General features: G+C 46.6%; 2 protein-coding genes across 2 annotated transcripts in view; one reads left to right on the top strand and one right to left on the bottom strand.

Annotated features, from left to right (window-relative positions):
• LOC145362489 (uncharacterized) overlaps window positions 1–13679 on the top strand; it is a 46814-nt gene that overhangs the window by 21798 nt on the left and 11337 nt on the right. Inside the window, exons 5-6 of the mRNA XM_080218504.1 lie at window positions 1419–2209; window positions 8913–8918. Coding sequence (XP_080074630.1) covers window positions 1419–2209; window positions 8913–8918 — 797 coding nt within the window. The remainder of the gene's footprint in view (window positions 1–1418; window positions 2210–8912; window positions 8919–13679) is intronic.
• Window positions 5632–6892, bottom strand: LOC145362310 (uncharacterized). Its single transcript, XM_080218391.1, has one exon. The coding sequence runs from the start codon at window positions 6643–6645 to the stop codon at window positions 5632–5634; it is 1014 nt and encodes a 337-aa protein (XP_080074517.1). The 5' UTR covers window positions 6646–6892.

The raw sequence follows: 13679 nt of genomic DNA, 5'->3' as shown, positions 1-13679 counted from the left end.
AGGCTTTCCTCTTCACTATTGACCACAACACCAATTTTTCTATCATCAGCAAACTTACTGATCGAACCCCCACATTCATGTCCACAGGAAGCTCCGCGCGGACATTGATACAAGACTCTGATTGGCTGGAGGACCAGCGCCACGCGGTCCTCCACGCGTTGCCATTGGTCAATCTCCCGCATGAGGACAATGAGGAGACGGAACCCGAACCCACGTGGCGGTGGGCGGGGCTTTGACCGCCAGCCCTGAGCTGGTGTCCAATCCGCAGTGTTTTGCTTCGATGACCTTTGCTCGACCGGGGGGGCGGGGGAGAGCGAGGGGGGCGGGGCTGCTGGGTTCGTGTGCCCGGGCGTGCGCACTGAAATCCTAGGACGTCACCGCGGAGTGATTCCTATTGGCTGATTCAGGCAGTGCTCGATTGTGACGTCACAATACGGAAGTTGGCCAATGAGCTTTAGAAGACACTTCCTCCTCTGGGAGGAAATCAGTGTCTCCCCCTTTCCATTTCTATTCTCATTCTGGGGGAAATTGGGGACCTGCAGCAACTGAAGGGTAAGGGAGTGAATCCAGTCTGTATATTCCACACGTTTTTAGTCCAGTCATATCTGTCTGGCAGCCTGCATGGAGATTTTCAGCTAGTGACGTTTGCTACCAAATAAACCTTTGGACTTTAACCTGGTGTTGTAAGACTTCTTACTGTGTTAACCCCAGTCCAACACCGACATCTCCACATCCAGGACAGGAATCAGTGAGTATGAATCTGTCAATCAGCCTCAATCATCAACTTCAGGAGAATTGGGAGGGTGAATGTTAGATACAGCAGAGTGAGAATGGAGGGAGAGTGTGGGATGGAGATTTGCAGCTTTTGGGGAATGAGAGAGAAAGAATGTTCCATAGAAACTAGAATTGTCTGTTCTGAATTTCGATCCTGTACTGACACTGATGACTTGTGTCAACTTGTTTTACAGGATATTGAAAGAGGAATCACAGGCTGAAATTTCAAAAGTCAGGTCTAGATCTGGCAGAGTCATGTTCCTCGGGACCTGAATATCATCAACCATTGAATCTGGAAGGAGATTTGAAAAGATTTCAAACATCAGTGTGACTAGAAAAGCATCAACACACTTCCACATTCAAGTGAGAGTGTTCCAGTGCACTGACTGAAGAGCTTTAACCAGTTACACAGCCTGAATAAATATCACACCATTCACAGCAGGGAGAGACTGTACATGTATTGTGCGTGTGAACGAGTCTTCAACTGATTGTCCATCCAAGGCAGAGGCAAGGACGCCTGCACCATGGAGAAACCATGGAAATGTGCGGACTGTGGAAAGAGATACAGATTCCCATCTCTGCTGGATGCTCATCGGCGCAGCCACACTGGGGAGAGGCCATTCATCTGCTCTCAGTGTGGGGAGGGATTCATTCGACTCCCCCACCTGCAGTCACACAAGCGAGTTCACACTGGAGAAAGACCATTCACCTGCTCTCAGTGTGGAAAAGGATTCACTGTGTTAACCACTTTGCAGAGACACCAGCGAATTCACACTGGGGAGAGGCCGTTCACCTGCTCTCAGTGTGGGAAGGGATTCAACCAGTTGTCCAATCTGCGGACACACCAGCGAGTTCACACTGGGGAGAGGCCATTCACCTGCTCTCAGTGTGAGAAGAGGTTCACTCGGTTATCCGACCTGCAGGCACATCAGCGCATCCACACTGGGGAGAGGCCGTTCACCTGCTCTCAGTGTGGGAAGAGATTCACTGTGTCATCCACCTTGCAGAGGCACAAACAAATTCACAATGGGGAGAGGCCATTCATCTGCTCTCAGTGTGGGAAGGGATTCATTCAATTGTCCAGCCTGCAGACACACCAGCGTGTTCATACTGGGGAGAGGCTGTTCATCTGCTCTCAGTGTGGGAAGGGATTCACTCAATTCTCCAGCCTGCAGACACACCAGCGAGTTCATACTGGGGAGAGACCGTTCACCTGCTCTCAGTGTGGGAAGGGATTCACTCGACAATTCCACCTGCAGACACACCAGCGAGTTCACACTGGGGAGAAGCCGTTTACCTGCTCTCAGTGTGGGAAGGGTTTCAGTCAGTTATCCAACCTGCAGAGACATCAGCGAGTTCACACTGGGGAGAAGCCGTTTACCTGCTCTCAGTGTGGGAAGGAATTCACTCAGTTATCCCACCTGCTGAGACATCAGTGAGGTTACACTGGGGAGAAACTGTTCACCTGCTCAGTGTATAAAAAGGGTTCAGAGTTTTATCACAGCTGCTGAGGCACCAACAAGATCACAGAGATTGGATTCTGCTGTTATTGTTTCTGCTCTCAATTACGTCCAGGACGGCATTTTGTTCATTCTCACAGTTAGTCAATGGGGAGGGCCAGAGGGTTTCTTTCTGCTGGACTGGCCAGTCTCACGACTTTGCCTCCAGTGGGCTGATGCTCTTTGAGTCTTGTTGCGAATACCTGGTTTTAAATTTCACAAGGATCACAGAGTGACAGGGTGTTAGGAAGTTCAGAGATATTTAGTCAATATTTCTGTTTGAAACCCCCCCCCCCCCAAAATGTGCATCCAGTTTCCTTTGTAATTGTTTAGTGTCTCCATTTCCTCCACCCTCGGAGGCAGCGAGTTCCAGGTCATTACCATTCGCTGCATCAAAATATTCTTCCTCACATTCCTCCCCCTACATCTCTGACCCAAAACTTTAAATCTGTGTCCCCCTCGTCCTTGTCCCATCAGCGAATGGGAACAACTTTACTTTGTCCACCTTATTTAAACCTGTCAGAATCTTGTCCACCTCGTTCAAATCTCCCCTCAACCTCCTTTGCTCCAAGGGGAACAACCCCAGCCTGACATCGACAATAAAGAACAAACTAACAGAATATGTTAGTACCTGAAATCAAATGGCAATGTTTAATTCCTGTTTTATAGATATTGTGAATATATTGTCCTGGACAATAATTGGGATAACTCAGCTTGGGTGTGGTTGAATGGAATATATCAATCTGTTAACCACCTACAGTTAGTGAAAGTCTGGAACGTGTAGCTGGAAATCACTCCCTAACAGCACTGTGGGTGTATTTACAGGCATTGTAGCAGTTCAGGAAGGCAGTGTTGGGGTTGACCATGGCCGAGGCAGCTACAGACAGACATATATTCTGTTATAATGGAAGGAGTGCAGATTGAATGTGAGGCATTATGGGACTGGACTGTCTTGACCACGTTCCTCTGACAGCTCAGTTTCTGCAATTACTGACCATTAAAGCTGCTGAGCAGGGCCCCCAGGGAGGACCTGGTGGGAATATTTACTGGGAATGAGTTGGAATTAAACTTATCCCAGGACCAGCTGGTGTTCAGTGGTTGAGATACCCGAATCTGTAAAAAGGGGAGTCTGACCAATTAACAAACAGTGGTAGGTAGTTGGATAAGAAATTAAGAAGCATTCTCAGGCATTGTTTAAATTAATTTATCCTAAATTTGTGATTAAAAACTGACTGATTTGTGACCCGATAGTTAGTGAAGTGATGGTATACTCCAAGTAGCACAGGACTGAAAAGCGGACCCTCTGAGAGATTCTAATGGTTATTATCTTACCCCATCATGGCCAGTGAAAAATCAGAGCTCAATTGGGTACCAGACAGGTCACTTACCTGCCATTTGGAAAGTAAGAACACAAAATCTATCAATAAAATAGAGCCATTTTGATGGCTCAGATTTGAGACATTGATTCTATTCTCTCTCCACAGATGCTGTCAGACCTGCGCAAGGATATTTTGGCCCTGGAGGGAGTGCAGAGGAGGTTTACTAGGCTGATACCGGAGTTGAGGGGGTTGAGCTATGAGGAGAGGCTGAATAAACTAGGCTTGTACTCGTTAGAGTTTAGAAGAATGAGGGGAGATCTCATTGAGACGTATAAGATGATGAATGGGATGGATAGGATAGAGGTGGAGAGACTCTTCCCGCTCAAAAAAGACAGTAGGACTAGGGGGCACAGCCTCAAGATAAAGGGGAGGCGGTTTAGAACGGAGTTGAGGAGGAACTTCTTCACTCAAAGGGTGGTGAATCTCTGGAATTCTCTGCCCGTTGAAGTGGTGGAGGCTGCCTCGTTAAATATTTTTAAGACGCGGGTTGATGGGTTCTTGATAAGAGAGGGGATTAAGGGTTATGGGGAGAGGGCGGGAAAGTGGAACTGAACCACAACAGATCAGCCATGATCTTATTGAGTGGCGGGGCAGGCTCGAAGGGCTAGATGGCCTACTCCTGCTCCTATTTCTTATGTTCTTATGTTATGTTCTTATGATTTTCCAGCATTTTGTGTTTTTGTTTCAGATTCCAGCATCTGCAGTATTTCACTTTTATGATAAAATGAGATTTGGAATCCCCACGACCCTCCCCCAAAACAGAGGGAGTGGTGGGAGAGGAAAATAAGGATAAGAATGAAGAAGTCTGGCTTCTGAGTCTCCAAGCCCATGTAGAATTAACAAAATGAGTGAATCAGTTTATAAAGCACAAAAGTTACCCATCCCTAACAATAACTGACCAAATTACAATAATTAGGTTGAAGAATGTAACAAAAAAATGAATAATGAAGTTTAAAATTGAGTTTGTTTTGTTAGAAAAGTTTTTTTTAAATCATGTAAAATGCCTTAATTGAGTGCCAAGTTTTTTTTTTCTCACTTGCTTTAGGCTCTGTACAAAAGGCTCTGTAGAAAAGTTAACCCTTTCAGCAATCAGTTGATTTATTTTTAAATCGCTCAGAAACTCATGTCTATTTTGGTTTATAATTGTGGATTTATTTGAACCAGTTAAATCTGGAAATTTTAAACGTAGCCTGGAGGAATTTGGAATAACTGAAGATTCTCTTGTTGTCACTTCAACCCCAGATAAAGAACAACAATCTAACAGGTGGTAATGGTAACTCAATAAACTGTTTGTTGATTGAATCCTTGAGTGTTGAATGATTCTTCTGAGTTCATTGCCCCCAACACACTGGGTACTTTACCACTGGAGACCAGGTATTACCAAAACCTTCAGACAATACAAAGACTCACGAAAGCCAGTGTCCCAGTTTACAGACTTATCTTTTATTTGACCAACGATCGCAGGGAAACATTATCGGACAGTGTAATAACTCTAAGAGAAGCGTTCTGATCTCTGCAATAACACTGACGTAAATGCTTAGGATAGATCAATTATACATTCTTCATGTCAAATTCTCCTGCCTTTCATTAGGTGTGAACCAATCATTTCCCATATAAAAAAATCATTAATTACGTTTGTCATTTATTTCAGCAAATTTCATTTTATCCTCTGACACAATGGGATTTAATTTGTCCATAGAATCCGGACACTTCCTCCCCCTATTGCTGACATCCTTCCCCTATTGCTTAGGTTTTGGGGGATGTGAGGAAAAATGTTTTCACCCAGAAGGTGGTGGGAATCTGGAATTCACTGTCTGGGAGGGTAGTAGAGGCAGGAAACCTCACAATCTTTAAAAAGCACATTGACAAGCACTTGAATGTTTTGACAGTTCAAACTCTATCAGCCAAGTGCTGGAAAATGGATTAGTGTAAATTTAGTATGGTGTTGTCAGTGCAGACTCAATGGGCTGAAACTATGACTATGACTTGTGAACTCGCTGGTGTTTCTGCAGTCGGGATGACTGAGCGAATCCCGTCCCACACACGGTGCAGGTGAACGGTCTCTCCCCAGTGTGAACTCGCTGGTGTTTCTGCAGTCGGGATGACTGAGCGAATCCCGTCCCACACACGGTGCAGGTGAACGGTCTCTCCCCAGTGTGAACTCGCTGGTGTTTCTGCAGTCGGGATGACTGAGTGAATCCCGTCCCACACACAGTGCAGGTGAACGGTCTCTCCCCAGTGTGAACTCGCTGGTGTTTCTGCAGTCGGGATGACTGAGTGAATCCCGTCCCACACACAGTGCAGGTGAACGGTCTCTCCCCAGTGTGAACTCGCTGGTGTGTCCGCAGGGCAGATGATGATCTGAATCTCTTTGTGCAGTGAGAGCAGCTGAACGGTCTCTCCTCAGTGTGAATGCGCTGGTGGGACATCATTAGCTGAGAGCTTTTGAAATCCCTCCCACAGTCGGAGCATTTAAAGGGTCTCTCCTGGGTGTGAGTGACATTGTGCCTCAGCAAGTAGGGCAGTTGACTGAAACCCTTCCCACACACAGAGCAAGTGAACGGCCTCTCCCCAGTGTGAACTAACTGGTGTCTCCGCAGACCTGATGCCACACTGAATCCTTTCCCACACTCAGTGCAGGTGAACGGCCTCTCCCCAGTGTGAACTCGCTGATGGCTCTGCAAATCAATTAACTGAGTGAATCCCTTCCCACACACAGAGCAGGTGAAAGGTCTCTCCCCAGTGTGAAATCGATGGTGTCTCTGCAGACTGGATAACCGAGTGAATCCTTTCCCACACACAGAGCAGGTGAATGGCCTCCCCCCAGTGTGAACTCGCTGGTGTCTCTGTAAATCAATTATCTGAATGTATCCCTTCCCACACACAGAGCAGGTGAACGGCCTCTCCCCAGAGTGACTGCGCCAATGAATTTCCAGCTGAGATGGAAAACTGAATCCTTTCCCACAATCACCACATTTCCATGGGTTTTCCATGTTGCAGGTGTCCTTGTGACTCTCCAGGTTAAACAATCAGTTAAATCTCACACAGATCATGGGTACAGTCTCTCCCCGCTGTGAATGCTGAGATGTATTTTCAGGCTGTGTAACTGGTTAAAGCTCTTTCCATACTCAGTGCACTGGAACACTCTGACTCAACTGTGTTTGTGCATCTCGCTGCTTTTCCAGTCACACTGATGCTTAAAATCTCCTTAAGCAGACAGAACAAAGAAACATTTCTCCTTCTAGATCCAAAGGCCGATGACATTGAGGTCCCGATGAATTGAGTGACTCTGTCAGATCTTGATGTGATGTTTGGTTTGAGATTTCTGTATATAAATCCTCACCTTCTGTTCCCCTATAAAACAAATTTACAAAAGTCATCTGTGTCATAGAAATTCAGAACAGACAATTCTAGTTTCTATGGAACATTCTTTCCTCTCTCATTCCCCAGAAGCTGTAAATCTCCATCCCACACACTCTCCTTCCATTCTCACTCTGCTGTATCTAATATTCACCCTCCCAATTCTCCTGAAGGGGCTGATTGACAGATCCATGCTCACTGCTTCCCGTCCTGGATACAGAGAGCTGAAAATCTCCATGCAGGCTGCCAGACAGATGTCTATAATACTGGATAAAAGTGTAATTATTAACTGAGATGTGGTAGAATGGGGATTTGAGGAAGATTTATATCTAGGTAGGGAGAGCACATATCTAGAACTCGCTGCCTATGAGGATGGTGGAACAGAAGATGTTCAATCATTTCAAAATGAAATTGGGTGGGCACTTGAAGGGAATAAACTTGCAGAGGAATATTGATAGAGAGAAAGAAAAGGACTGATTGGTTCGTTCTGCAGAGAATCAATCTGCAGTCTGTAAGGTGATGTGGAGATGTCGAAGGTGGACAGTGGTGGGCACACAACACCAGGTTCATCAGGTGAGTGGCCACTCCCCTGAAGGAGCAGTGCTCCGAAAGCTCCTGGTAACAAATAAACCCGTTGGACTTTAACCTGGTATTGTGAGACTTCTTACTGTCCATAAGATGTACAGGTTAGGTTGATTAGCCCTACTCAATTGCCACTCAGTGTCCCAGGATGTGTGGGTTGGGGGGATTACCAGGATAAATCTGTCATACTGCAGGGAGAGAGTCTCTGAAGAATGCTCTGTTGGAGAGTCAGTGCAGACTTGATGGGCCGAAAGGCCTCCTTCTGCACTGTAGGGATTCCATGACTCAAGTTGCCCAATAGACTCCTGTGCTGCAATGAGTTTATGACTGGAAATATATAATATGGCTACAGTAATATATTACAGAACTAGAAATAATAAGAAATGGAAAGGGGGTGGGGGAAGGAAAGTGTTTGACTCACAAATGTTGGAGACAGCAGCAAGTTTTAGGTTTTCTGAAGCTCAATCTTCACTCACACAAAGCCCGTGATTGGCTGGAGGACCAGAGTTCTTCCAGTCCTCCAACTCTCCCATCTAAGCTTGCTGGTCACGGAAGAGGTGGACACAGCCCCGCACATGCACAGGTTCCCCTCTCCCTTGGACATGCGCACTCCTGGGCCGGGGGGAGGGGTAGATCACCGAGTGGCTTCTCGCTCTGGCTGGAGCCGCCAGCCGCTTGTCTGGAAACCTTGGCTCGAGGAGGAGAAGGGGAACAGTGAGTGGGGGCGGGGCTCCCGGGAGGGGGAGGGGAACAGTGAGTGGGGGCGGGGCTCCTGGGAGGGGGAGGGGAGCAGTGGGTGGGGGGTGGGGATCCCGGGTAGGAGACTGGAACAATGGGTGGGGGCGGGGCTCCGGGGAGGGGGAGGGGAGCAGTGGGTGGGGGCGGGGCTCCGGGGAGGGGGAGGGGAGCAGCGGGTGGGGGCGGGGCTCCCGGGTCCGCGCGCCTGCGCACTGGAATCCGGAGATGTCACCGCAGAGCAGAGTGATTCCTACTGGCTGATTTAATTCGGGCTCCAATGTGATGTCACAATGCGGATGTTAGCCAATGAGCTTCAGGGTAAAGCTTCCTCTGTGCAACAAATGATCATAGAATCCCTTCAGTGCAGAAAGAGGCCCTTCGGCCCATCGAGTCTGCACTCACCACAATCCCACCCAGGCCCTACCCCTTCATCCCTACATATTTACCCGCTAATCCCTCGAACCTATGCATCTCAGGACTCGAAGGGGCAATTGTTAGCATGGCCAATCAACCTAACCTGCACATCTTTGGACCGTGGGAGGAAACAGGAGCACCCAAAGAAAACCCACGCAGACACAAGGAGACTGTGCAAACTCCACACGGACAGTGACCCAAGCCGGGAATCAAACCCAGATCCCTGGAGCTGTGAAGCAGCAGTGCTAACCACTGTGCTACCATGCAACCCATCTGGGGGGGAACATCTGGGAGGAAATCAATGTTTTCCATTTTCCATTTCTTTTCTCATTCTGGGGAAAATTGGGGACTTGCAGCAACTGAAGGGAAAGGAGGTGGATCCAGTCTATATATTCCACACATTTGTAGTCCAGTCATATAGATGTATATCTGTATGACAGCCTGTATGGAGATTTTCAGCTATGTGCCTCCAGAACAGGAAGCGTGGATCCGTCAATCAGCCTCAATCAGCACCTTCAGGAGAATTGGGAGGGTGAATATTAGATACAGCAGGGTGAGAATGGAGGGACAGTGTGTGGGATAGAGATTTACAACTTTTGGGGAATGAGAGGGGAAAGAATGTTCCATAGAAATTACAATTACCTGTCCTGAATTTCTATGCTGTACTGACACTGATTATTTCTGTAAAGCCCTCTTTCAGGATCTTATAAACTCCTATTAAGTCGCCTCTCATCCTCCTCCGCTTTAAAGAGAAAAGCTGCAGCTCCCTCAACCTTTCCTCATAAGACCTATCCCCCAAAGCAGGCAGCTTCCTGGTAAATCTCCTCTGCACTCTCTCAAATGTTTCCACATCCTTCTTATAGTGAGGTGACCAGAATTGAACACAATATTCCAAATGTGGTCTTACCAAGGTCCTGTATAGTTGCAGCATAACCCCACTGCTCTTAAACTCAAACCCCCTGTTAATAAACACTAACACACTATAGGCCTTCTTCACAGCTCTATCCACTTGAGTGGCAACCTTCAGAGATCTGTGGATATGAACCCCAAGATCTCTTTGTTCCTCCATATTCCTCAGAACCCTGCTGTTGGCTCTGTAATCCGCATTCAAGTTTGTCCTACCAAAATGAATCACTTTGCACCTCAGCCCAGCTCTGCATCCTATCAATGTCTCCTTGCGGCCTATAAGAGCCCTCCACCTCACCCACTACTCCACCAATCATGGTATCATCGGCAAATTTACTAACCCCCCCTTCAGCTCCCTCTTCCAACTCATTGATAAAAGTCACAAATAGCAGAGGACCCAGCACTGATCCCTGTGGTACACCGCTGGTAACTGGCCTCCAGTCTGAAAATTTTCCCTCCACCACCACCCTCTGTCTTCTATGAGATAGCCAGTTACTTATCAAACCAGCAAATTTCCTTCTATCCCACACCTCCCTATTTTCTTCATGAGCCTACCATGGGGAACCTTATCAAATGCCTTACTAAAATCCATGTATACGACATCAAATGCTCTACTTTTGTCCTCACACTTAGTTACCTACTCATAGAATTCAATCAAATTTGTGAGGCAAGACTTAGCCCCTCACAAATCCGAGCTGACCATCCCAGATTAAGCTGCATCTTTCCAAATGGTCATAAATGCTATCCTTCAGGAACTTTTCCATTAACTTACCGACCACTGAAGTAAGACTAACTGGCCTATAATTACAAGAAGAATTTTTTTTTTACTCGGTTTTGAACCGAGGACTTGCTGTGTGGGAAGCGAACATGATAACCACTACACCACAGAAATAGCTGACACTGTGCATGGATGTTAGGGAACTTGAGGAAATAAATAGTGATGTTTTGAGGAGTGTACATATAACGAAGAAGGAGGTGCTGGATCGCTTAAAGCACATCAAGATACATAAATCCCCTGGACGTGATGAAGAGTATCCCAGGACATTGTGGGAGGCTAGGGAGGAAATTGTGGGTCCCCTCGCAATGATATTTGGATCATCGATAATCATAGACGAGGTGCCTGAAGATTGGAGGGTGGCAAATGTTGTGCCTTTGTTTAAAAAGGGCTGCAGGGAAAAGCCTGGGAACTACAGGCCAGTGAGCCTTTCATCTGTAGTGGGTAAGCTGTTAGAAGATATTTTGAGACAGGATCCACAGGCATTTAAAAACGCAGGGACTGATTAGGGACAGTCAGCATGGCTTTGTGAGTGTCTCACAGATTTGATTGAGTTTTTTGAAGGGGTAACCAAGAAAGTTGATGAGGGGAATGCAGTTGATGTTGTCAACCTGGACTTTAGCAAGCCAAAAGAGAAAATTCTGGAAAATCTCAGCAGATCTGGCAGCATCTGTACAGATTAAAAGGACTTTAGCAAGGCATTTGACAAGGTACCGCATGGGAGGTTGTTGCACAAGGTTAAATCTTACGGGATCCACGATAAGGTAGCTAAATGGATACAAAATTGGCTTGATGACAGAAGCCAGAGAGTGGATGTTGTTTCTCAGATTGGAACTCTGTGACCAGCAGTGTGCCTCAGGGATCAGTGTTGGGTCCACTGTTATTTGTCATTTATATTAATTATTTGGATGAGAATATAGGAGGCATGGTTAGTAAGTTTGCAGATGACACCAAGATTGCTGGCATAGTGGACAGTGAAGAAGGTTATCTAGGATTGCAATGAGATCTTGATCAATTGGGCCAGTGGGCTGACGAATGGCGTGAGTTAGCCTTGATAAATTGGGGAGAGTTACTTAAACAGATGACAGTGGATAGGTGGCACAGGGAGCAATCCTGTGATTACAACCGAAGAGGTCTTGCTTTTTAACTTTCCACCTAACTCCCTTAACTGCTGTTGTAGGACCTCGTCCTACCTTTGTACCAATATGTACCATGACCACTGGCTGTTCACCCTCTCGTTTCAGAATGCTTTCTGCCCTTTTAGAGACTTCCTGGACCCTGACATCAGGGAGGCAACACAACATCCTGGAGTCTCTTTCATTTCCACAGATGCACCTATCTGCACCCCTAAGTATAGAGCCCCTTGTAATTATTGTTCTAGTGGTCTTTGTACCTCCCTGCCTAACAACAAAGCCAGCCGTGGCGCCAGGTCTCTGGCTGCTCTATTTATCCCCTGATAAGCTATACCCCCTCCCAATAGTATCCAAACGGTATATTTGTTAGAGAAGGAGACGACCACAGGGGATTCCTGTACTGACTGCCTGCCCCTTCTAGCAGTCACGCATCTATCTGCCTGCACCTTGAGTGTGACCATGTCTCTAACGCTCCTAACTGTGAGACTTTCCACCACCTTCATTCTCCAAAATGCATCCAACTGCAGCTCCAACCTATCCATGTGGTACGTAAGGAGCAGCAATTGGGTACACTTCCTGTAGACGTAGTCATCTATGACGCTGGAAGCATCACAGATCTCCCACATCTCACAAGTGCAGCTCTTAACCCCACAGACTGACATTTCGAGTACCAATTATTTAAGAAAATTTATAAAACTCTTACTTTCACTTTTACCTTGTTGCAGTGTCTTTCTTTTAAGATAAATCGGGGTTGTTTTCCTTGGAACAAAGTAGATTGATAGAGGTGTACAAAGGTACATGGAGGTGTGGAAGTTTACATGCTCTGTTTACACATGTACAAGCTTTAAGGATCATCCAGTCTCAAAACGTTGGTTCTATTCTCTCTGACGTGGAGATGGTGGCGTTGGACTGGGGTAAACCCAGTAAGAAGTCTCACTGCACCAGATTAAAGTCCAATGGGTTTATTTGATAGCAAAATCCACGAGCTTTCGGAGCGATGCTTCTTTGTCAGGTGAGTGGGAGTTCTGTCCACAAACAAGGCATAGAAAGACACAAACTCAATTCACAAAATAATGATTGGAATGCAAATTTTTACAGGTAATCAAGTCTTAAAGGTACAGACAATGTGAGTGGAGAGAGCGTTCTATTCTCTCTCCACAGATGCTGTCAGATCTGCTGAGATTTTCCAGCATTTTCTGTTTTTATTTCCCTTTATTTTTCCTTCCCTGTCACCGCTCTGCCTCATCAATGAGACATTGGGACTCAGAGGGTTGATGCAGTTTGATGGACAAGTTGTCTCCATTCTGAACAATGGGAAACAAGCTCCTCCCACTTAATGACATCATTGCCCTCGACAAACATGGCGGCAGAGCGCGCACCGCTGTGTGTGTGCGTGTGTGTGTGTTGCCCCCAATAAAGATGGCGAACGTTAACCCGGAGCGAACCAGAGGAGCTGCGGCCCTGCTCGGTACAAACTGGGTCCGGGAAGCTCTCTTCCGCGGTTTGCTGCTTACACCACATGCTTACGCAGCGTTTTCACCCACCTGGGCGATCCATTGCTCTCTCCGTACCGCCAATCACCTCTAACAGATTTCCGAGCCCAAAACAAAAGCCGATTTCCATCGCCATTACTCACACTGCGCATGCTCCAGTCAAAGTTGGCCCCGCCCCTCATTCCCTCCTATTGGTTGGAAGACCGATTGCTCCCGGTCGGTCCTCCAGCACTATCCCCTCTTCCCATTGGTCCAGGCCACCGTCAATCAGCCGGGCATTGTGACGGTGACTTGCTGCTTGTCCAATAATAAGAGTCTCAGTGTAACAATGACACATACACAGGCTCCAGTCCAATCAGAGTGGAGATGGAGCACAGAGAAAACCCAGCAAAACACTGACTGACTCTGAGTGTAACATAAACAGTGTTTGTTCACATAATAAGAGTCACATTGCAGTATGTTAGTGAACACAGCATTAGATCCAATGTAATGATAATACAGTCAGTATCCAGTGCACTATAACCAAAGTTTAGGTTTCATTTGATAGTGTGAGTGAGTCATGGTCTATTGATATAATGTATTTAAATTCCAGTGTGTGTTACTCTGCCACTGTCAGTATCAAACAA

Source organism: Carcharhinus amblyrhynchos, unplaced genomic scaffold (genome assembly GCF_965287045.1).
Source record: "Carcharhinus amblyrhynchos unplaced genomic scaffold, sCarAmb.v2.hapA scaffold_38, whole genome shotgun sequence".
NCBI classification, from domain to species: Eukaryota; Metazoa; Chordata; class Chondrichthyes; order Carcharhiniformes; family Carcharhinidae; genus Carcharhinus; species Carcharhinus amblyrhynchos.
Note: the sequence above shows the minus strand (reverse complement) of the source record. Positions and strands in the feature narration are given on the sequence as shown.